Source organism: Camelus bactrianus, chromosome 4 (assembly GCF_048773025.1).
Source record: "Camelus bactrianus isolate YW-2024 breed Bactrian camel chromosome 4, ASM4877302v1, whole genome shotgun sequence".
In the NCBI taxonomy this organism is placed as follows: Eukaryota; Metazoa; Chordata; class Mammalia; order Artiodactyla; family Camelidae; genus Camelus; species Camelus bactrianus.
Window position 1 is genome coordinate 19,112,612 of NC_133542.1, and position 22,111 is coordinate 19,134,722.

The following is a 22,111-nucleotide window of genomic DNA, read 5'->3' on the forward strand; positions in this document are numbered from 1 at the left end:
AATGAAAATGTAGACAGTTCAAAAGAAAACAAGGATGGAACAGATGACTTGAAAAGAGAAGCCTTTTCGCCAATGGCAGTTTACAGAGCTACTCATTTCTGCTCTTTGGAGCTAAACATTCATAGACATGTAGGTAGGTAGACAGAAATCTTGACTAAGGATACACTGCAAAGATGCAATGTATTGTCGTAAACTCATTGCCGTTTAACAGAAGCCATTTCTAGAAAAATAATTTCTCCACTACTTAAAAAGTCAATGTTTGTTCACTTGTACAAGGAAAAAAGATAGAAAAGCTTGTTGTAGTATCAAGGGCAAAAATTATAATGATCTTTTCCATAGTGAAATTAAGGCTACTGTTTCATGGCAATCAATAGCCCATTTACCGAGCTGAAAAATTAATAATGTCTTATATGAATCATGGGGTCCTAAATTAGGCATGTGGCTGAGTTTTGAAAACCCAAATTATTTCAAAGAAACAAAAGCTCCCTAAGGTCACATAGTCCAGTCATTTGATGTTCTTAACTGCAGTGAAATAATCCAGTTCTTTTTCAAAGTGAAATTGAATTTTGGAATACTGTTTAACAGCATTTTCATTGCCCAAGAGATATCCTCTGAAAAGGTGGTCCTAAAACAGGTTCTTGGTGCTATCTGTGGCCTTCACATTATGTTTTCCTCCTGGCTTTGAACAGATGAGAGTTTACTCTGATATACCAGGCAGGATAGGTTTAACTCTATATAGCAGAAAATCCAGATTAACACTGGTTTAAGTCAGATGAAAGTGTATTTTTCTCTCAAGTAAAAAAGATCCAATGACAGGCTATACATGACTGATATGGAAGCATCACAATAATCCAGGACCCAGACTCCTTCCATCCTTCTACTCCACCATCCTAATATATGACTTTCAACCTCAAGGGCACCTCATGGTCCAAGATGGCTGCTGCTAGAGCTCCAGCCATTACATCTGTATTCCAGGAAGGAGGAAGGGCCAAAAATTTTTTCCTCAGATGTTCTGCCTTCTTTTGAAGGAGCCTTCCCTGTAAACCCTCCCAGTAAAATCTGTCCAGAACTTAGTTACATGCCTACACATAGTTTCAAGGAAGCTTGAAAATGTAGTATGTTAAGCTGAGTGATTTCTTTGGGTATTATGTCATTAGGAAATGAAAAAAGAATAAATATTGGTAGGCAACTTGTAATCTCTCCACAACAGAGAAGTATCGGTATCACTTTCATGTAACTGTATGTTGATAGGGAGGACTGAGATCAGAACACATGAAGAACATGTTCTGAGGGAGGGCTGTGAAAAGTGATGGAATCAATGAATTGACCAATGAGATCAAAGAACTGTTGTGATAGAAAGATAGAGTTATGGACTGCTAGCAAGACGCTTCAAATCAGGAATTTGGACGTGGTGCAGTTATTGCTAGTGACATGGTCTAGGATCTAACCACAGGAGTGGATGGACAGGGTGAGCTGGAGGAAAGGGTAGCTGGCTGGAAGTGAGTAGGTTAGAGCGATGAGGAGCTAAGTGTTACCGGGCTCACCCATGTAAACTTACCAAGGATGGTAACATGAGTAATGGTGGAGAGAAAAATAGTGAACCGGGTTCTAGTATCTTCAGAAATGAAGGAAGGGTGACTAGGAAGTCAGATGGGGTAAAGGTGGTAAGGGTTATTGACCTGGGCTTCAAAGAAGGGAGGAGAAATGGTCTACAATGGTGAGGAAGGGGGGATGAAATGTGGGGCACCTAAAGAGATGAGTAGTGTCATTGCCAAGGGCCACAGGAGAAAAAGGGCCATCCGGAAACAGCCCCGTTTCAGTTGGAGCAAAAAGACAGTGTTCATAGACAAGGTTAAGGACATAGAGATTTTCTGATGGCAGGGCTGGGAGACTGAGTCAGGCCAGGAGTTTTCAGAGCCACTTGGTGATAAGTATCTTGATGGTAATGGATGACCCAGAGGCTGTGCTGAAGTGAACAAGGATGTAGCAGGGGATGGAACAGCCTGACAATGTTTCAGAAATTCTTTCTATAGCCTCTTTCTTGGGATTGGCCCTGTGGGTAGTCGGCAGTGATAAAGTGAGATCTGTCTTTCCAGGAGAGGGGAACTCTGGGGATACCCTTGGAGTCCAGCTGGGGGCGGGGAAGGTTGGAGAAGGAGATCAGCCTTTTCCAATTCAGAGAGAGAGAGAGAGAGAGTTCAGCCCAGAATAGGAAGGTCTTTCCAACAGACATGGCCAAAGACGAGATAGCCTGCCTCAGACAGGAGTGAGCCCTCCTTATTTGGAGAAGCCAAAGAAGCCTCCATCAGAAAGACTTTAAGATAATGGACACCTTAACGTCCCTTCTAGTCACATGTTCAAGATTCTGTCCTGGTGCCTTTATTAAATGCGATAGCAGACACTAGTTTGCAGCCTACTTTTAAGATTAAATCTTCTGAAAACTTGATCTTGCATTCTGGTTAAGCTGCCACCAAAATTGTGGTAGGTGGGTTCCTGGGCCAGAGCATCTGCAATAAAAGGCTTATATATTATTTGATTCAGTTCACAGCCAAACTCTTTATTAATGTGGTTAAATACAGCAAATAATCCATTAGATAGTTCCTATGCAATAGACCCTTAAAAGAACAATAACAAACAAACAAAAATTCTCTTTTAGTTACAAATCTGAACTTTTACCACAGTAGAAATTTTAAATTGCAAATTAATTTTAACTGTTCTTTTTTATTATAAAAACATTACATGCACACAGAGGTAAAAGCAAATATTACATAAAGAAAGACAATAAAATTGAGCCCTCTTTCACCCCAGATTCCACTCATTCCTTAGAGCTAACCATTTTTATCAGTTTTTTTTAATATATTCTCTTTCTCTATACAGTGGTTCTATGCCTGGGTTTTGTTTATTAGTATATCTTGAAGATATTTCCATATCAGCATTTTGTGACTTTCCTCATTCCTTTTTAGCAGGTGCATAGTATTCCACTGCCTGGCTCTTCCATGGTGGGTTAACTCAGTCCCCTGCTGATGTACATTTAGAATGTTGCCATTTTTGTTTATTGAGTTATTACAGTGCTACATGAGCATCTACTGAATAGAAGATATATAAAATAAATTTCTAGAAATAGAAATGGTGAATCAAAGGATATACTCATTTCAGATTTTGAAAGATAGTGCCAAATTGCACTCCAAAGGAATTGCACCAATTTACATTCCCACTAACAGTGAAGGAGAGAGCCTTAAATAACAAATTTCAATAAATCCTTTGAACAGAGATTCAAACTGACTTCGTTAACAAAGCAAATAAGCCTTTGTAATATAACTACCTTCTAATTTACTTGTTTTTCGAAACCTGAGTTTTTAACCAAAGTTGAGTAAAAGGCAGTGTGCAGTTCTGATCGAAATTCTTCGTCCTCTCAAGATGAAATGACAGGGCTATTCCCCCCACACAGAATATCCATTTTCCACCCCAGCACATGCCCTTCTTGCCTCAAGACCACTGATAGCCCTGTAGAAACTCTGAGAAGTACACAGCACATTTACTCGCTTCCTTCCAGTTACCGAAGCGGGGACCCCCTATTGTGCACAGACACCATTTCCAATACCATGTTGTTTCATTCATTCCAGGTTTATGGTTTAACTCATTCGGTCCAACTTTCCATAACCAGAGGATTGTTCTGGGCACTTGAACAGATGCTTTCGTTGAGTCTGAGCCTTATCCAAAAGCAAATAGATGTAACTCACCAGTTATTAACCACATTACTATTTTAGAGATGTATTCTTCCAAGTCTCTCCCTGGGGCTGGATCTTAGGAAGACAGAAGCCTGGTATGTGTATGTAACCAAACTAACCAGCTAGTAATCAGCATCAGATCTGTGGGAAAGACCAAACCAGCTGTGTGGGTAAATCCACAGTCTTCCTGAAAACCAGGACCCAGGAAGTCTTCCGACTAGAATACATCGGCTCTTCAAACTTCATTTTGTCATATTTTCATGATCTAAACTGTCAGCAGTAAAAGCAGAAAGATTGGACCTGGCAAGTAAAGGCAGATTTTGCCACATTGCATATGTAAGAGGTGTTAAGTGGCAGCAGAAGGCACATCGTGGATGCTTTTTTTGTCTATTTCTGACATCCCCAGAGCTGAAAATGTTAAGTTGCCTTCATCAGTCAAACTTGAATACTGGTATTATAAATTAATAATATAATTTTCCACCCCCGTGAAGCTTTCTCTTAAAAAAAAAAAAAAAAGTGGGAATCTGTTATACCAAGAGGTTGGCATGTTCAATTAAGCATGGTAAGTTTCTCTTTTGATTAAATCTGAAGTGAACTGAATCATCTCATTTTAGTCATGGGCCACTGAGCCTTCAGTCACATTTGGTTAAGAACTCTCAGCAGGTGCAGACACTTCTGTTGCAAACCTACGTTTCAGATGAGATTTACAGGTGTTAAGTTTACGATGGAAAGTTGAGTATTCAAAATCAGAGAACATAGGAACTCAAGTTAACTGACACTTTGCAGACACGTGAAATCCAGGTGACAGGAGAGGATGGCCGTACATGAAATAGTACATGGAATAAATGGTAGCCAAATCTAAAATCTTTCCCTTTACATCAAGATAAATGGGTAATATACAGGCTCATCATAAGGAAGAACTGTTTTGTTAAGTTCTGCTTTTTATATGAGTCAGAGTAACTGTTCAGTGCATGGTTATTGAGCACCTACTATTTGCCAAGTGCTGTGAACAAGTCAAAACCCTGTCCAAATGAATCCATCAGTGTCACAGCCCACTGGCAGAGAGACATACCCAGGATATGTATGGCCTCTGACAAACTGCCTCTGAAGAGCTCCTTCCCACCCCTTAGATGGCAGTGGGGCTGGATGCTGGCAAGTCCGGGACTCCGAGGCCCCCTTGGTAAAGTGCTTCTTCATTCGTTTATCTCTTAGATATCCACAGCGGGTAAGGGATGGGAGCAAGAGGAAGATGTTCAGACCTGTCCCGCAGCCCCTACCTGGCTCAGAACGCCAAAACTGAGAGCAGACAAACCCCTTTGAGAATTTCTGTGTGTGAGCCATTTGTATCTGTGTATATGAGATAGAAATGTTCAGAAAATTAAGTTCCTAAAATCATAAAACACGTGACCTAAAATGATAAAGAATGTTAGCTCTCAACCAGTGTCAGCCTCAGCTAAGGTCAGTAAGTTGGCTCTTTTCCTGAAACATTGTATTCTGCCATCTGATACCTGCTGTGAGTCTTTTGGTTTGTAAAATTCCAGTTTTGCCTGAATTTGATAGATCTTCAAAAAAAAAGAGTCTCAAAATAGACAAACATTAACTGTAAACACTATTAGACTTTGGAGGTTTAATCACAGCACTAACCAAGAAGAGAGTCTGTTGAGTTTCTTACAGGGTGCTTCCAGATCTTCCTTCTTTCTGTATCGCCCAAAAGAATGTGAACTCTGAATAGATTTGCACCCAGCAAGAACTCCAAGCATGTCTCTCCCTCTCTCTCTCCCTCACACACACACACATACACACATACACAGACACACACACTCCCTTTGTTGTTTGTGTTAATGTTGTTATATTCATAAACACTGAGGACCCGCCTAAGAAGTAAGCACAGAGAGGAGGGCAGATGAAAAACAGCATCCCTGTCCTGGAGGGACCCACAGGCTAGTTGGCGAGAGGGTCAATGAAACACCTCTGAGGCTCTATGATAAGTGCCAAGATAGGATAGGTTATCTGAGTGCTGTGATAGAGAAAATTACCACGGTGACTTGCCAGTCCAAGAAAGGGCCCTGGGGAAAGCTTCCTGAAAGATGAGATGCTTAAAGCAGAGTCTTAAGAAGGAATAAGACAAGAAAATAAGTGTGCAGCATTCCAAGCTGTGCGAAGGGTAAGTTAGAAGGAGGCAGGCAAGCAGGCAATTCGATTAAAAGCTAGGAGACCAATTAAGAGGCTGTAAGCAACATCCATGTGGGAAAGGTTGTATCTAAAGTGTTCAAAGGTGGACTCAAAATGACTTGGCAACTAATTGGATATGGGAGAGAGGGGTAATCTCTAAGACGGCTGGAAAACACTGGGCGTGAGGAAATCACTAATCGAAAATTCAAGCAGAGGAGAAGATCCCTAGGAAGGAGGATGATGTGTGGAAGTTTGGGTCATGTTGAGTTTAACCATCAAAGGGATTTCCCTGTGAAGATGTTCAGAAGTCAGTCAGATAAGAGGGTCTGGGCCAGAGATCTGAATGTGGGAAGCATCGATTCAGGCAGTGGTCCTGGGTTTCTTGGGAGGATGTGAGGCTGAGGGAGAGGGAGCAAGGAGGGGGCCCGGAGGAGTGGTGACACTTAATGGGCTCTCTCTCGAGTCCTTTAAAATCAAAGAGGATTTGAGGAGATGAGGAAGGAATATCAGATGCCACTGAGAGATCCAGGCACATGGAAGTGAAAAGTGGCTGAGGGTAGTCTCAGTGCCATGCTGCCAAATGCCAGATGCAGAGTCAAGAAGTGACCAAAGGAGCCCTAAGGACACAGAGGCACCAGCACAGACTGATCTGTCCAGAGGCTTGGCCATGAAGAGAAGGAAAGAGAGAGCAGTGCCCACGGGAAGCCCAAAGTCAAGAGAAATGCTGCCAAGTTGAAAGATGTAAGCATGATTATATGCTGAGGGGAAAGGGAAGACTTGAAGATTGAAGATGACTGATTAGTCAGAGTCCCCGAAGAGGCAAGAGATTGGAATAAAGGAAAAAATTTCGATCTTTGAGATAGCAACATTCAAAACACATTGGAAATCTTCCAAAATATTTATGAAGGCACTCATATTTCCAACGATAAGGTGACCCTGTTAGAGAAGATGATAGAACCAATTCACGTGAACAGATTCATTCTTTACAGGAGACCCCAAAGGTCATTCTCATAGAAAATTATTTTTAAAAGCCTTAATAAGGAAATCAGGCAGCTTCATTTCATTATATGATGGGTTTGGCCACCACTTAAGATACAATTATGTAAATATTCTTGTTAATTCTTGTTAATTCTAGTCCTATGATTATGTCTGTAAATATAACTACAATTAAATCTAAATTTAAATTGAAGATGTTAATTATCTTTATTATGTGGTTCATTCACAAAATATTTACTAAAGATGCTTTACAAAATACTTTATTACAACACCAGTTTACTTTCCATTAATGTCAATGCAGTCTTATAATAAATGGTTTTACATGCTGCCTCACAAAAATTAGAAGAAATTCAGAGGCTGTACTTCAAGAATAGACTTAAGAATAAATAAATAAACTATGTTCTTGGTGTTTTGTGCAGGATGAGATTATTATTTTTAATATTTTGCTTTTAAGAATAAAGATCAGGCCAGATCCTGTTAGGTGAATAAGGTGCCCTGAGAGAAGTTTGTAGTTGGAAGGGGAGTTTATGCCCTTCAGCTGCTAGGTAGTGAGTTGTATCTGGGAACTTACACTATCCTGTTTCCATACTTTCCCAAGAAGGCTCCCACCATCAGAGCCTGAATCGTAAGTCCTTGTTTCTTGTCTCTCTCTGGCTCCAGGCTGTGAACTACAAGGGCACCAGCTGCATCGATCTTATTACCAAATGCTGTCTGGTTCATAGCACAGGCTCAATTAATATTTGCAGAGTGGAAGATTGTCTGTGACCTGTACTGACCTGGCAGGAAAGCTCAGACTTCCCAGGGGAGCTAATACCGGGAGAGCTGCACTGTAACTCAGGGAGCGCATTGAGGTGCCAGGCACTATGCCGACACTTGTTGATGGATACAAAGATCCAGAGATGGCGGGGAGAAGGGCCCTGCCCCTGGGAAGCCTGCCTCCTGGTGGGGAAAGCAGACACGCGGGCAGCAAACTGAAACAAGGGCTGTGCCGGGTACTGTGTCATGAGAATGGTGGATTTCCTCTTGGAGAGGAGGGTGTGGATATTGGTAGAGAAGGCTTCAGCTCTGGCCTTCCATGAGACCTTAACAAATGAGGGGTGTCTCCATCCAGAAGGAGAAGCCAAAGCCCAGCTTTCCCCGCTCTGCTCTCTGCTGGGCTCACCAGGCCTCCTCCTGCATCACACAGGCTCCTCCCGGTGCTCACCTTGTCCGCCGGGGAGGTAGGTGCGCAAGGGGGACGACTGATGAGTCTCCCACCTCTGGAGCATGAACGCCTGGTCCACCCCGTGTTCTCCGGTCCGTTTCCTTCAGACAGTTCCTGGGGCTCTACCCAAGGACCCTCAGCCCCCCCGGGGCCATGCGCTCAGGTGGACCTGAAAGGAGTTACTTTGGGTCATTAGCCAACAAGAAGTATGTGAGAACCTCATCAAGTTGCCTGGAAACCACCAACACAAGGATTGGTTGAGCCCCCCAGGGCCCTGGCGAACCAGCATGAACAAAAGCGAGGAAGATCCCTACCCTCGTGGAGCTTGGCTGCTAGTGGGGAAGCAGCACATAGTCAATGGCAATAACGATTTAGTAAATTAGGTGGTGAAAGTGCTTTACAGAAGGCAAGCTGGGCTTGGGAAATGCTGGAAAGAGAAACTGCAATTCAAATAGGCTGCTCAGAGAAGCCTGGGTGAGAAGATGATATTTGAACAAGTCCTTGAAGGAGCTGAGAGAGTGAACCCCCTGGGTCTCTGGTGGAAGCACATTGCAGGTAAAGGGACCAGCAAATGCCACGGCCCTGAGCTGGGACAGTGCACAGTGTTTTCCGGAACAGCAAGGAGGCCAGCGTGGCTGGAGCAGGGTAAGTTAGGAGAGCGGGAGGGGACAAGGCAAGGTGGTGGAGGTGAGCTTCACTGGACAGAACCTCCCAGGTCATTGGGAAGACGTTGACTTTCCCTTTGACCTAAGGAGCCACGGCAGGATTTTGCAGAGAAGTGAGTGGCGTGATCTGATTGCCTGATCACTAAGGACCCTGGAGTGAGACCAGCCTGGGGGACAAAGAGGTAAAGGTGGAAGGGGAGACTAGCTGGGAGGGCAGCAGAATTATTGCTCTGCTTGAGGGGTGGGAGTGGGGATGGTCAGATTCTGAAATACTTTGAAAGTGGGTGTTGCGGGTAAGGGGTGAATGACCCGTGGTCCTCAGTGAAAGAATTCACAGGAGACTCCAGTCACGGCACACGGCAAGTTTTTATTAGTAGAAGAGACAGCACAGAGGGACAGGACCTCTGGGGTCAGCAGAGGAGCTGCATCTGCAGGTGGCTGTAAGGGCTTTTTATATCCCCAGGGATGGAATTTTCCAGTTCACAACTGTGCAAGCTCGCTTATTGCTGGAAACCCCCTATTTGCCCGTGAGAAGAAATGGGGAGAGGGTTACTGGTCTTCAAGGTCTTTTGAGTCCCTTGTTTTGAATTCCTCTTTCCCCTGCCTGCCTTGCCCTGACCATTCGGTCTCTATCAGTAGAAACCCCAGATTTGCCGATGGATAATATGTGGGGTGTGGGAGAAAGAGAGGAACACTCGATGACCCCAAGGTCAGCGTTTGCCATTTGCCGCAGAAATCCCGTGACGTGTCTTCTCAGATTGAGGATGCCCTGTCTGCCTGACTGGAGTCTCCGCATGCAGGAAAAAAGACAAGGGATAAACAGAAGGAAAGTTCAGGTGCACTTTTGCTTTTTAAGCTACCTGCCAAGCCATGAACTTCAAAGACAGAGACTGGAAAGGCAGAACTGAAAACACAAAAATAGTTTCAAAAACACAATTTTCATGTGTTCCCTTCTGTTTCATCTTTTCGTTTCTTCTCCGAAACCGAGGTCTGATTGCTCAGGTATGTGTGGCCGCTCCCTTTACATCTGTGTTACTCTTTGGCCCCGTCCCTTCTGGGTCACTGGTGCTCAGAACGTTCCAGGGAGCTAATCTGATCACCCACCCAAAGGGTTCCTGTGCGGCGCTGCCGACTATGTGGTGGGAAAGGTGTGAAGGAATTTCCAGGGGCTGTTTTAATTAATTAGCAGCAGAACGCATTTCCTTTGAGTAAACAGGACCTCCGAAGGTTATTTTGCGATGCAGCTTAGAGCTTCTGTTTTATGGCGGAGGGACTGGTTGAGGATTGTGATTCCTGGTTGTTTTTCCAAAAGTTGTTCTTCGCAATCGGCCCTTCTGCTTTGATCTTTTCCTCCCCCACTTTCCTACCACCCCCGCCACACACACTCCCCTGAGGACACTCAGCTGGCATTCTTTAGCAAATTTCAGACCAAGCTGAACTATGTTAAAATTGTGTACTAGGTTTTGACGTAGGTGCCTCACGATTTGAGCAAAGTGTGCTATTTCTGAGATTTTAAGTATACAAATATCTGTTGCTATATAAAAATACACTTCAAGGATTCACACCGCAACAGAGGATATTTTTTAAGGTTGCCTTAAAACATGTTAAAATTCACCCCTTCGCTCACCTTGAAAAGCACTCAAAAATGGCTTCTTTATCCTCAGGCACAAAGCTACAGTTGTTTCTTAGCTCTGTCCATGCCAACCTTTATGCCAACGTGGAATCCGTGCCTAAAATAGTCTATGGAAGCAATGCCTTTACTGCCAAGGTCTCTTGCACCAGGGCTTCTAAGCCTTCCTTCTATTTTAAATATCAAGCTTTTCATTTTCAGTAATTTGGGGATAGAGGTTCTGTCTTTCACTTTCATAATAATACCAACCCTGTCCGAGGAACAAGACCAGAGCATTTACTGTACGTCAGAGACCATCCAAATGTGTATCAACCCATTAGGTCTTCTAACAACTACAGGAGCTGAGTGTTCTATTCATTGTCCCCATTTTAAAATTCTGAACCTGAGACACAGAGGAGGTAAAGCCCTCGTGCGTCAGGAAGTCTTGAGCTAGCCCGAGTCCCGGTGCGGCCGCCGTGCCCCTTCCCTGTGCCCTGTCCTCACCGGTGGTGGGAGAGAGCCGATCACTGTCCTCCCTACTAAGATGGCCAAGGCATCAGCCTTTAAAACACAGGGGGCCACCTCACCTTGACCTCCTCAGTTTCAGGAAGATAAAAAGTGTCCTTTCTCCTAATCGGTTTTGGAACTGACTTTGGAGGACTCACTGAGAACTAAACACCAGTCCAGCAAGGCCCCAGGATGCTTACACTGTTGGGCCAGGAGCAGCTGATTCCCCAGTCCTCCCTGTGTGGAGGGAGAGAAGGCAAGACGCCAGTGAGCCTTCCAAAGCAACTCAGAGCCATGTCACCCTAGCCCCTGGGTGTGTGTTGGTTTGGTATTTTTTTCCTCTTATTTACAGAGGTCTCTGGATGCCAGGTGTTGTGGTAAGTCCTTCACACACACTTTCTCACATAAGCCTTGCATTTAACTCAGGAGTCAATGTCATTAGAATTCCTATTTAACAGATGGGAAAACTGAAGCTCAGAAATATTCAGGAACTGGGGGGAGGGTATAGCTCAGTGGTAGAGCGCATGCTTCGCATGCACAAGGTCCTGGGTTCAATCCCTAGTACCTCCATTAAAAAACAGAGACAAAACAAAGAAGTATTCAGGAATTGGCTGACTCTCGCCCAGCGGAGCCAGTGAGAGCCCAGACCTTGCTGCCTCGAAATCACAACCATTTAACCACAATGCTGTGCTGTCCCCAACACACACACACACACCCTGCATGGTGCCCTCGCAGCTTGTGGCTTCAGGCTGAACAGTTCCTGAAGATTCCAGGCCTCCCTACCCGCAAGCACAGAGGGTCCCTTTGGGAATCGCACGTTCTGTGCTCAGTCTAGTCCCGTTAGCCTCACCCTCACAGCTTTTCCCCAGGGTGTCCGTTGGGCTGGAATGAGCATGCCTTGCCGGCTAGGCTCTTCCCACCGCCCTCAAGGCATTCACCTGAGTGCTCAGTTCTGAAGGGGGGCCTTCAACTGCTGCTTTTCTGGAAACTAATCTCTAAAAGGGAAGAGGCTTTTAGGCTGTGGAGCAGCCCATGTCAGCACTTCCAAGGCAGAATGGTTGCCAGGTCCCACACATCAGAAAAAAGTTGTGTTAAAGAAGTTGAAGCAATGGATGGAGGAGAGCTGTTCCCCAGGCAGCCTCAGCAGCTTGTTGCCCGAGGGCTGGACCCCAGAGAAAACAAGTAAGGTTAATGCCTGCCACCTGTCAATAGCACAGAAAGTCTGAGGTGCTGCTGCAGTGGGAGAAGGCATGACCCTCACTGGCTTGTGAACACATTTGAAAACCTACAAAAACCCAATTCTGGAATCATTTCCTACCCTGTCCTCCCATCCCTCCTATAGAGAACTTGGGGAAACCAGCCCATGAGTGATAGTGGCCAACACTGTTCTGAAAGATGGCAGAGCTAGTGGCCAGACCCTTCCATGCTTGGGGTCCCTTTTGTTATCATTTCTCTCTGGCATTCACCTGAGCTCTGAAAAGATCGTTGGAACCACAAACAATGTGTGATTAACTGGTTTCTGTCAAATATTTTCTCTGCTGTGATTCATGACTTTGGGGCATTACTTGGATTGGGTTAGTTCAGTGTTGATCTTCCCAGGCTTTTTGGTTTCCTTCCTAAATGCTTTCTTGCTCTATTATTATTTTATATATAATTTTTAAATAGCAGTTATTGATCATCTTTGTTTCATAGAGCTGCAGAATGTCCTAAGTTCAAAGACTGACCCTGAGTCCACAGAATGGTTTCATTAGTAGACGCATCATCTATAAAGTTTCAGACCCCCTTTTTCCTCTTCTGGGCTTTTCAGCTGATGATTTGAGGACTTCTTAGGGTCGCCTTCCACGGGAAGTACCCCTCTTTAGGCTTAAGGCTGCAGAATGCTGAGAACTGCTCTTCATCACCTGCCTGTCCAGTTTCCAAATCAGACTAGATTTGACAGCCAGGGAAGGGTCTTGTATCCACACTGCCTGGGCAACCCCCAGGCAATCTCAGCTCCCTGCCTACCTCCTCTGTCCTTGAATTCCCTCTTTTTCTCCTTTTTCTTTCCTTTTACCTCCAACTTCTCCTAGTCCCCAGACTTCTTTCCTCTCCCTTTTTCTTCCCAGAGTTTTCTTTGGAGATTAAATAGAAACAGCCAAACTCAAAATCCCTCCGCGCATGGTGAGCCTAATGCTGACCCTCACATCCCTCAGGATGGACCTCATGGCCTTCACCTTGTCCTTCTTTCTCATCCCTTATGAAGCCCAAGCTACCAAACTGATCTATTTTTCTCCATGTAGCATTTCTCTTCCTGCTTCCTTGGAGAGTGTACCTAACAGTGCACATCCATTACGTAGACTAAGGTACTTACATCCTAGAAGCTGTCTTTGTGGGAACAGGCATCTAGATTTATGGCTAATGGGGCTTGTGAGCAGAAGGGAGCTGTGTCCCACATCACCTTCACCATTAAAGTCAACTGGTCCTGCCCTAGTCTACAGCTCTGTCTTTCCCAGCCGGTTACACAAATCACCACTATGACCATTCCCCAGGATTTCCATCCACCGGACAGGTGGAGTGGGGATGCCAACCTGCCATGTCCCATTCTAGGAGAATAGACTTTCCAAGAGAAACATTGTGAGGTTTAATTTGGTTTGGTTTTGATCTAACCAGAAAAGTAGAATGAGTTCCCCTGCTAAATGCTGCTACAGAACCCAGCCAACAACAAATGCCTGGTGGGAAAATTGTAGGAGTTGTGATATTTTCAGGGATTCATCATATCTGAAATCTAGGCAATAATCAGTCAGTTTCAAATGAGGCTCCTTTGTGCCTTGAATGTTACCGCGGTGCAGGGGTGGGAATCAAGAATTAAAAGAGGAAGAAAAATGTGCTGTATTTCCCTAATCTCTACACTTTTGCATGCTTTTTTTTTTTTCTGTGCTTGTTGCATGCATTTACCCATTAATTATGTCAGTAATGGAAAAGAAATGAAGCATTGTATCCGCGGGACAGCTGTTTAAAATGATTACTTTGAAAATGGTATTTTTTTCCAGCACCTTTCCCTGAGGCGTCTCATCACCAGTAGACATTACTTGCTGTGCTCATTTGATCATCCTTTGCGCTAAATCCCCAACTTGCCTCCTTGATGCTTTAATTGCAGCTGACTCAGCTAATTCAAAAAGCCGTGATGCATGCTCCTGACTCCTTTAGAAACCGCAGTGTTGAGATGAATGTTTGAAAACCAAAGTCAGGTCAAAGGATCCCTAGGTTTGGCTTTCCATGGTCAAAAGCCAGTTCTGGGATGAGCATGTAATTCCAGAGAAATGGCTCTGCCTCCAGAGCAGTTCTGTTTCTCGAGACCTGTTTTTGAATCTTCAGCAGGAGAGGGAGTTTTGGTGACGATTTGTGCTTTCATTGTTTGTAAGCATTTGGGAGGGAGGGAAGAGGTCCAAGTTAAACCTTTCGTCTATCGTCCGGCAGCTTGAGATTCTCAAATAGAGAATTGGGCTGAAGAATCCACAAGGTAAGAAGGTACCCTTTATGCAGGTTGTGGGGCATTAGGGTTGGGCAGAAAGGAGTGGTCACTGCTCTAGGGCACCATCACGAAGGGAGCCACGCACCTGCTGACCCAGCGCTTTGCCGTTTGCCTCTCTCTTTATCTTCCTCCTCACCTTGTCTCCTTTCCATTACTTTCTCTTACTTCAGGGAGGTTCAGAGAAAAGGCTTCAATTCTCCACAAGATCGCAAAGAAAAAATGCCAGGTGGATGAGAACGAGAGGCAGAATGGGGCTGCCAATCACTTGGGTGAGTCCAGGGAGATGTCCATCCTGTGCCTTTCCTGGGGTGCGTGGAGAGGGGCAGAAAGGCAGGACCCAGCGTGGGGACTGGACTCGGTGCAGACACAGATCCCTGCAGCTCAGCACCCGGGAAGCCCAGGTGTCAGGAAGAGACCCACTTCCCCTGGTAGATACAGGGCATGAACAGGCACAATGTCGCCTACGCTCGGGGAACTTTAAAAAGAGTGATGTGACTCTATGAGGAATCATATAAAATCAATAAATAAAAATATTTAAGTAAATAAATAATTTTAAATAAACAAAATTACACCAGCTCCACCAAGCACCTCCACCAAAGAGTAGAAAATCTCTTTAGTTTCAGGAATTGCACACAATCCCACAATTGCACAAGAAGACACACAGACCTATTATTTAATGCTTAACGAAAGGTGAGAGTGTCCCTTCTGAATGTCTTGCCTGGTAAGCAGATTTTATACCTATGTCAATGCCTACGGCACTCCCACTAAGTGACCACATTGTTCACTTGGTCGCTCCTGAACTGAGTGGCAGGGCCCCTGTAAGATGACACTGCCTCCCTTTCTTAAGAATTCAGCAGCACTTGCCCGGGTTTCTTTTGGCTGACTTTTTCTGAGTTCCTGTATGACCAGATCGTGACATTCAGGCATCTTATTTTAACTTGGAACATGATGTTCCTCCTCTCCAGCCTGCGACTCTAATGTAGCTCTAATTCTAAATTCAAACTAAATTTAACCTAATCTGGAATCTATGTTATACACTCTGCTATTCCCCAAGAAACTAAAATTATCTGCAGACAAAATTCAACAGTGTTGCACTCAAAATACATGACATTCCTTAGAAGAGTTTCTGCCTATCCTGTTGTCCTGACTTCTAGCTCAGGGAAAATCTTTGGCCAAGAAACAGTCAAGATTCTATTGGGTATGAAAAGAAAAACTTGAAGGAAATAAGCTGACATGTTAACCGTCATGCCTGGGAGGTGGCTTCTCATCTGTTCATGTCTGTTCTTGGGTATCTTAACTCCGCTTTGACACCCAGCATCCCGTGCCACTGGGGTCAAGTTTGGCCATTGAAGGCTGACCCAAAAGTTGTATCACTTCAGCCACTAGACACCCCAAACACAATTTTAGTACTTCCCAAGGTATTTAATACTTTTTAGTTTAAATAACTGAATAGGCATCCTAGGAAAAACAGGCATAGCCTCACACAGCAGACCATCAAAGAGATAACATCATCACTACTAAACACATGGAAAGATAAAAGAAGTTTCAGTTTCAGTGGCTGTTCATGCTGAAATATATTTATGCCTCTGTATTCCACAACTAAATACATAAGTAAACATAAACATTTCCCTGGGACTTCTGCAGTTTGTCTCCTTCAAACCCAGCAATTTTTATATGACTCTCAAATTCTTTGCCAGTGAGATTTTACATAGAAATGTTTAGTTTTTCTGAAGTTGCTAGGGAAAAAAAAAATACTCTAATACTCTATGAGCGGCCTTACACTGCCTGTATCCGACAGTGATGAGCATTCCGATTCTCCTGGCAGTCCTGATGCTGAACGTCTTCATTGCCTCCTGAAAGTCAAGAATCACCCAGCACAGCCTGGGAACCCTGTTTGTTTCCCTCTCACTGAACTCATGGCAGACCTCAATGGTGCCTGATCACTGATCACCTGTAGGTGTTCCTCTGCGTCCTGGAAAAAAATCTTCTAGTGCAAGGCAGGTGCTGTAATGAGGATCAGAATAGTTTATGCTTCTTGTTCGCTTGCTCTGTACCAGGCACTGTGCTGGGAGCTTTATATGCATTTTCTTTTGTCATCTTTGCTGGCGTATCTTTGATCACGTTGTTAGTTGCAGGAGAGGTGGTGATACTTTTGTCATCACCTCAATTTTACAGATGAGGAAGCTGAATTTCAGAGAGATTAAGTCACTTGCTAACAGTCTCACAGCATTTGTACTAGAGTCAGAGTGTGAACCCAGGCCTGTCTGAGATGCTCAGTATCCAAGTCCCAGTGCTCAGCCATTACCCAAGTCACTTGCCAAACGTCTCCTCTCATTCAGGAATGATACCAATTTTTCCTCCATCACTTGTTCATCACTGCCCCACCCCCCGCCTCGGCCTTGCCTGCAGTAGGATGCCCGGGTGTAGGATGTTCTAACTAGCATTCTCCAGACCTTTCAAGTAGGTGGGGTTCCAAAGCCTGGCCTCCCCACAACACCTGCACACTGGCAGAGTCATCCACTCACTGAGCCTAAGGGAATGAGAGCTGGAAGCAATGGGCCTTGGAAGTCAACCAGTTGAATCCTCTCATCTCATAGATAAGGTTCCTGAAAACCAGAGGAAGGAGGGGACCTGCCCAAGGTGACAGCCCGATGTTGGCAGAGCAGAGTGTAGGACACACGTCTCCTGAAGCCCTCGCTAATAAATATTCTCTCTAAAACATATTACAAAAGAAAAGATCCTTCTATAAAAAATACCTGAGGGATGTGGTCCTGGGTATAAACAATAGTGTGTACATTGGGTATGGTTTTGGTTTAAAAGTGTCTGTGCTCATGTTCTTGAATGGCTAGTTGGTCCGTTTGCCTCGTCTAGAGAATGCAGCCCCTGGGAGCTGATAGGGCACAGGAGATCAGACATCAGGCCAGAGGGGATACCAGAGAGCTCGTAAAGGAGGAGGAGGGCTGAGTACACTGAAAGGCATGGGGGAGAAGGGGAAAATCCTTTGCTGTTTGGTGCAACCTTAGCCCTGGCTTTATCACCCCACCCAGACCACTGTCTTCCCCTCCGGGCCCACCATTTTAGGATGTTCTTTTCGACGTGGCGCTTACCCCACTGACTCCATTTGCTTTCTTTGTGTGTGTGTCTTAATTATGTCACAGAAAAAATCGAGCTCCCAAACAGCACCAGCACAGAAGTGGAAATGACACCATCCAGCGATGCTTCGGAACCTGTTCAAAATGGAAATCTCTCCCACAGCATCGAAGCTGCGGAAGCCCAGGTATGGCTTTTTTCTATCGCTCTTCCAGGCCTCCGTGCTTGTTGAAATCCTAGCACAGCAGCAGAGACCCTCTGTTCTCCTCAGAGGCCCCAGTTCCCAGCTGGACAGGCACCAAGTGGAGTCATTTGTCCTTGTGTGTATTTCCCAGTCCTGGCCGCATGCGTCAAGCCCTTCATCTATTGAATAAGTGCACATCTGCTCTAGCCGCTGTTTCTCAGAGTGAGATTGGAAGACTTATGCATCAAAGCCCTTGGGGATAAAAATGCAGGTTTCCCAGGCCGCATCCCAGACCTGATGAAGCAGAATCTCTGAGAAACAGCACCCAGGAATCAGCATTTTAACTCACTTCCCAGGTAGTTCATTTTTTATTATCGAAGTGTAGTTGATTTACCATGTTGTGTTAGTTTCAGGTGTACAGCAAAGTGATTCAGACATACATACATTTATATATATTCTTTTTCAGCAAGTGCTTCTTAATAGACAATAAAGTTTAATCGCTACTGCAGTCTTTCAGGCCAAGGTTAAGGAACAGAGAAACCACAGCCATCACACCTCAGTTAGCCCCCTTTGGCCTTCCATGGTCTCTGCAGTTGAAATTTTTAATCAGTCCTCTCTGGTCCAATCCACCATTCAGTGGTACAACCATTCAAAAGCTGTTTGATCTAATGGTTATAAAAATACTGAACATTTACATGTACCATGTGCCACAGATTTGATGCCGGACACTTTGCAGATATTCTCACCTTTAAAACTCAGAGAGGTTAAGTCACTTGCTAACAGTCTCACAGCATTTGTACTAAAGTCAGAATGTGAACTGAAGGTATAGGCATTTAGTATCTCCATTTTATAGTGAGGAAGCTAAAACTTAACGAGATGAAGTAGTTAATCAAGATTACCCAGTTTGTAGGTGGTAGAGCTGAGATTTGATCTCAGGACTGTCAACATACAGTCTCTGTACTGTTTCTACAATGCAGCACTGCCTTTGGACCACAGTTGCTCAAAAAAGGAGGCAGAACTGAAAAGTAGGTGGTGATTGTTAGATTTCTGGATCTCAACCTCATCAAGTGAATCAGACTTGGAAGGCACAGAGCCCCAAACCTGCATTTTAATCAGGCACCCTGAGTCAGTGTTTCTCAAACTTAAACGTGCTTATGAATTTCCTGGGGGATCATGTTAAAATTCAGGTTGATTTGTCAGGTCTGGAGTGACACCCAGAGTTTGCTCCCAGATGATTCTGATGCTGCTGGTCCGAGGATCACATTTTGAGTAGCACTACCCTAAAGTTTGTGATCCTCTTCTCTAGACAGGATGTTCCCTCCCAGCACTCTCTTCTCCTTTTCACCGGGATACACTGCACAGAGAGGGTCTGCACGCCTTAGAAAAACACATGCTAAGTGTTGCCTATTGCCTTTATTCCCTGGAGAAATGTGCAAGCAAAGTTTCTTCTTTTAAAGGAAAGGATAAGGACTATCAAGCACCTTTTCAGATACCTGTTGGCCATTTAGACATCTTCTTTGAAAAAATATCTGTTCAGGTCCTTTGCTCAGTTTTTAATCAGGTTATTTGTTGTTTGCTGTTGAGTTGTATGAGTTCCTTACATATTTTGGATATTAACTCCTTATCAGGTACACGATTTGCAGATATTTTCTCCCATTTCATAGGTTACCTTTTCATCTTGTTGATTGTTTCCTTTGCTCTGCTTTTCACAAGGTATACGTGTATCAAACCATCACATTGTACACTTTAAATGGATATAATTTTTATTTGTCAATTATACCTCAGGAAAGCCAGAAAAAAATAACTAAAGGAAAGAATAAAGAAACAGCAGCTCCTTCTGCCCTTGTCTCCTCTACCTTCCAGGCTCTTGCCCTGCTGCCCAGAGTCCCATGGTCCCTTCACATTAGGTTGGGGGTGAGCTGGCAGAGTGGCTTATGTCCACATGGATAAGCAGCATGTGGCAGCGGGAGGCAGGCCCCAAGGACATCTGGCTGCCCTTGGGGATGGCGTGGTCACAGGTGCTCCGAGGGCAGCCTCGTCATTGTGCCTCTCCCATCTGGCTGGGAGAGGGACATCTGTGCCCCCACGCCGGAGCGCCTTGCTGCGGCGGAGTGAGAGTCTCTACTGACCCCCTCTGAGCAGAACTGTGCCCCCGGGTCTCACGCAGGGAAACAGGACAGATTTGTGCACCACCCTGATACACTGAGAGCTCAAGGGCACACAGCCCTTCAAAGAACCCCCATCCCCACCCCTGCAGCTGCCTGCAGGATAGCCTGGCCGTGAATTCCAGATCCACCCAATCTCACTTTAGTTTTTGCATCTGTAAAGTACAGATAATAACAGTATCCGCCTCATTAGGGATATTAGGAGAGTTCAAGAGATAATGTGCATAAAGCACTTAGCATAGAGCTGAATGCTGCTATTTATATTAACATGTCCCATACCTACTATATAAACAGCATCCAAGGTGTCCCTTCCCTGTGGGTAAAATGCTCATTGTAGTAAAATGAAAATGAAATACATATACAAAATATGTACATATAAAATGTTTGAGAGGATTCAGGATAAAATAAGTAAATAAATAAGCACCTGTGGTAGGTGAGTAATGTGGTCAGGGAGGTCTGTACAAAGTGCTCTGGGAGACTACCAGAGAAAGAACTTGACCCTGGCAAGGGAAAGTGTAAAAGCTTCGAAGATGATGTAATGTTCAAGCTGGGTATTGATGGGTGAGTAGGAGTTTGTCGCTCAGAGAAGGAGTTGATGACCGAGATGACCCCATGTTCAAAGGCATAAAACCTTAAGAGGGAAACTCATGTTCAGTGATTGGTGAGAAAGGCAGGGGAATTAGAGACTGAAATGCAAGGTGAGGAGTGAGGAGAGATCCACTAGGAAAACAAACTGGGCTGAAAATCTCCCACTGTTCAATCAAAAAATTTTCCGTGTTCATCTAATATGTGTCAGGCAATGTGCTGGGCACTGGAGATGCCCACCCATTCCAGCAGAGAAGAGAGCCTGCAAATACAGACCAAGATATGATTATACAAGGGAATAGGGCCATGAAGAAAATGAAGCCTGGTGACACAATGGAGGACGAATAGAGGGGCCCCTTAAAGTTGGGAAGCAAGGGAAAGCTTCACTAAGGAAGTGATGTTTGAACTGGGGCTGAAATTTAAGAATGCTCAGGCCAAAGGAACACACCCACAGAGAAAGAAGTGAGCTCACCTTGTTTGAGGAACAGAAAAGTCGATGTGGCTGGAGAGTGGAGTGATGGAGGGAGGAGGTGATGTGGGACAGGAGTGCCAAGCAGAAATGGCCTGCCTTGTAGACCATGAGAAGGAAGTAGACTTCCTTCTAGGACAGCAACAAGCTATTGGATGTTCCCAAATGTAATTTGCACTTGTAAAAGATCCCTGGGGCTGAGTGTAGAGATTGGATTTATGGCAAGAGGTTGTGTAGCAGTAGTGGAGCAAAGAGGTCACTGTGGGAGCTGAGGCACAGCTGATGGTGGCATGGACTAGTGCAGTAGACAGATAGGAAGGGGAGGAATCATGACGGGCATTGTAAGCACCATCAAGCTGTCTGGACTTCCCCCTTCTGGGAGTAGGGAGCCCAGGATGCAGAGCAGTGAGGCAAGAGCCTATTTGGTTCAAGGATCAGCAAACTGATTCTGTGGCCAAATCCAGCCCTGCAGTCTGTTTTTGTACGACCCATGAGACAAGAATGTTTTTATATTCTTGAAGGTTTAAAAAGAAAAAAGCAGCAGCATATGTAACAGAGACCATAAGGACCACAAATCCTAAAATATTTACTATCTGGCCCTTTACAGGAAAAGTTTGCCCACCCCTAGTTTAGACCATCTGCAGTCTTTCCCAAAAAAAAAAAAGAAGGAAAGAAAAATAATGAGGAAGCTTTTCATGCACTTATATGGAATGATCTTCAATATATGTTGTTAAGTGGAAAAGGCAACATGCCAAATTGCATCCAGTATACTCTATTCATGTAAGAGAGGGGAAAAAAGGAGGGGAATAACCGAATACCATATAAGCCTTTACTTGTGATGCTATTGAAGAAACTGGTCATGCTGACTGCAGAATAGGGGTCTGTGCTAGGGAACCGTGGTGGAGGTAGCCTTCTGCATGGATCTTTCAGTGTAGCCTTCTGTAGCTTTTGAATTTTGAACCAATTAACTGTATTACCTATTCCAAAAAGAAATACAGCAACTAAAAATAATAATGGTTAAATTAAAACAGAAGTGGTATGCATTAGTCATTTAAGAGCAGAGTCTCTGAAGACAGACCACATGAGTTCAAACCCCAGGTCTGTGACTTACCAGCTGTGTGACTTTGGACAAGTTCCTTAACCTCTCTGTTCTCATTTTCCTTCTCTGTGAAGCAGAAATAATAACCCATTTCATAGCATTTTTGTGAGACTAGAATACTCGTAGA

At 44.5% G+C, this 22,111-nt stretch overlaps 1 protein-coding gene and 1 non-coding gene across 4 annotated transcripts in view; both read left to right on the plus strand.

Annotated features, from left to right (window-relative positions):
- SLC24A2 (solute carrier family 24 member 2) overlaps positions 1-22,111 on the plus strand; it is a 224,043-nt gene that overhangs the window by 163,980 nt on the left and 37,952 nt on the right. For 2 of the 3 annotated variants that reach the window (XM_074361516.1, XM_045509886.2), the window contains 2 exons: positions 14,563-14,661; positions 17,551-17,669. In XM_074361516.1, the coding sequence (XP_074217617.1) occupies positions 14,563-14,661; positions 17,551-17,669 (218 nt within the window). The remainder of the gene's footprint in view (positions 1-14,562; positions 14,662-17,550; positions 17,670-22,111) is intronic. The other variant, XM_074361517.1, reaches the window with a different exon arrangement.
- Positions 11,379-11,451, plus strand: TRNAA-CGC (transfer RNA alanine (anticodon CGC)). Its single transcript has one exon. It is a non-coding gene; the product is annotated as a tRNA-Ala (tRNA).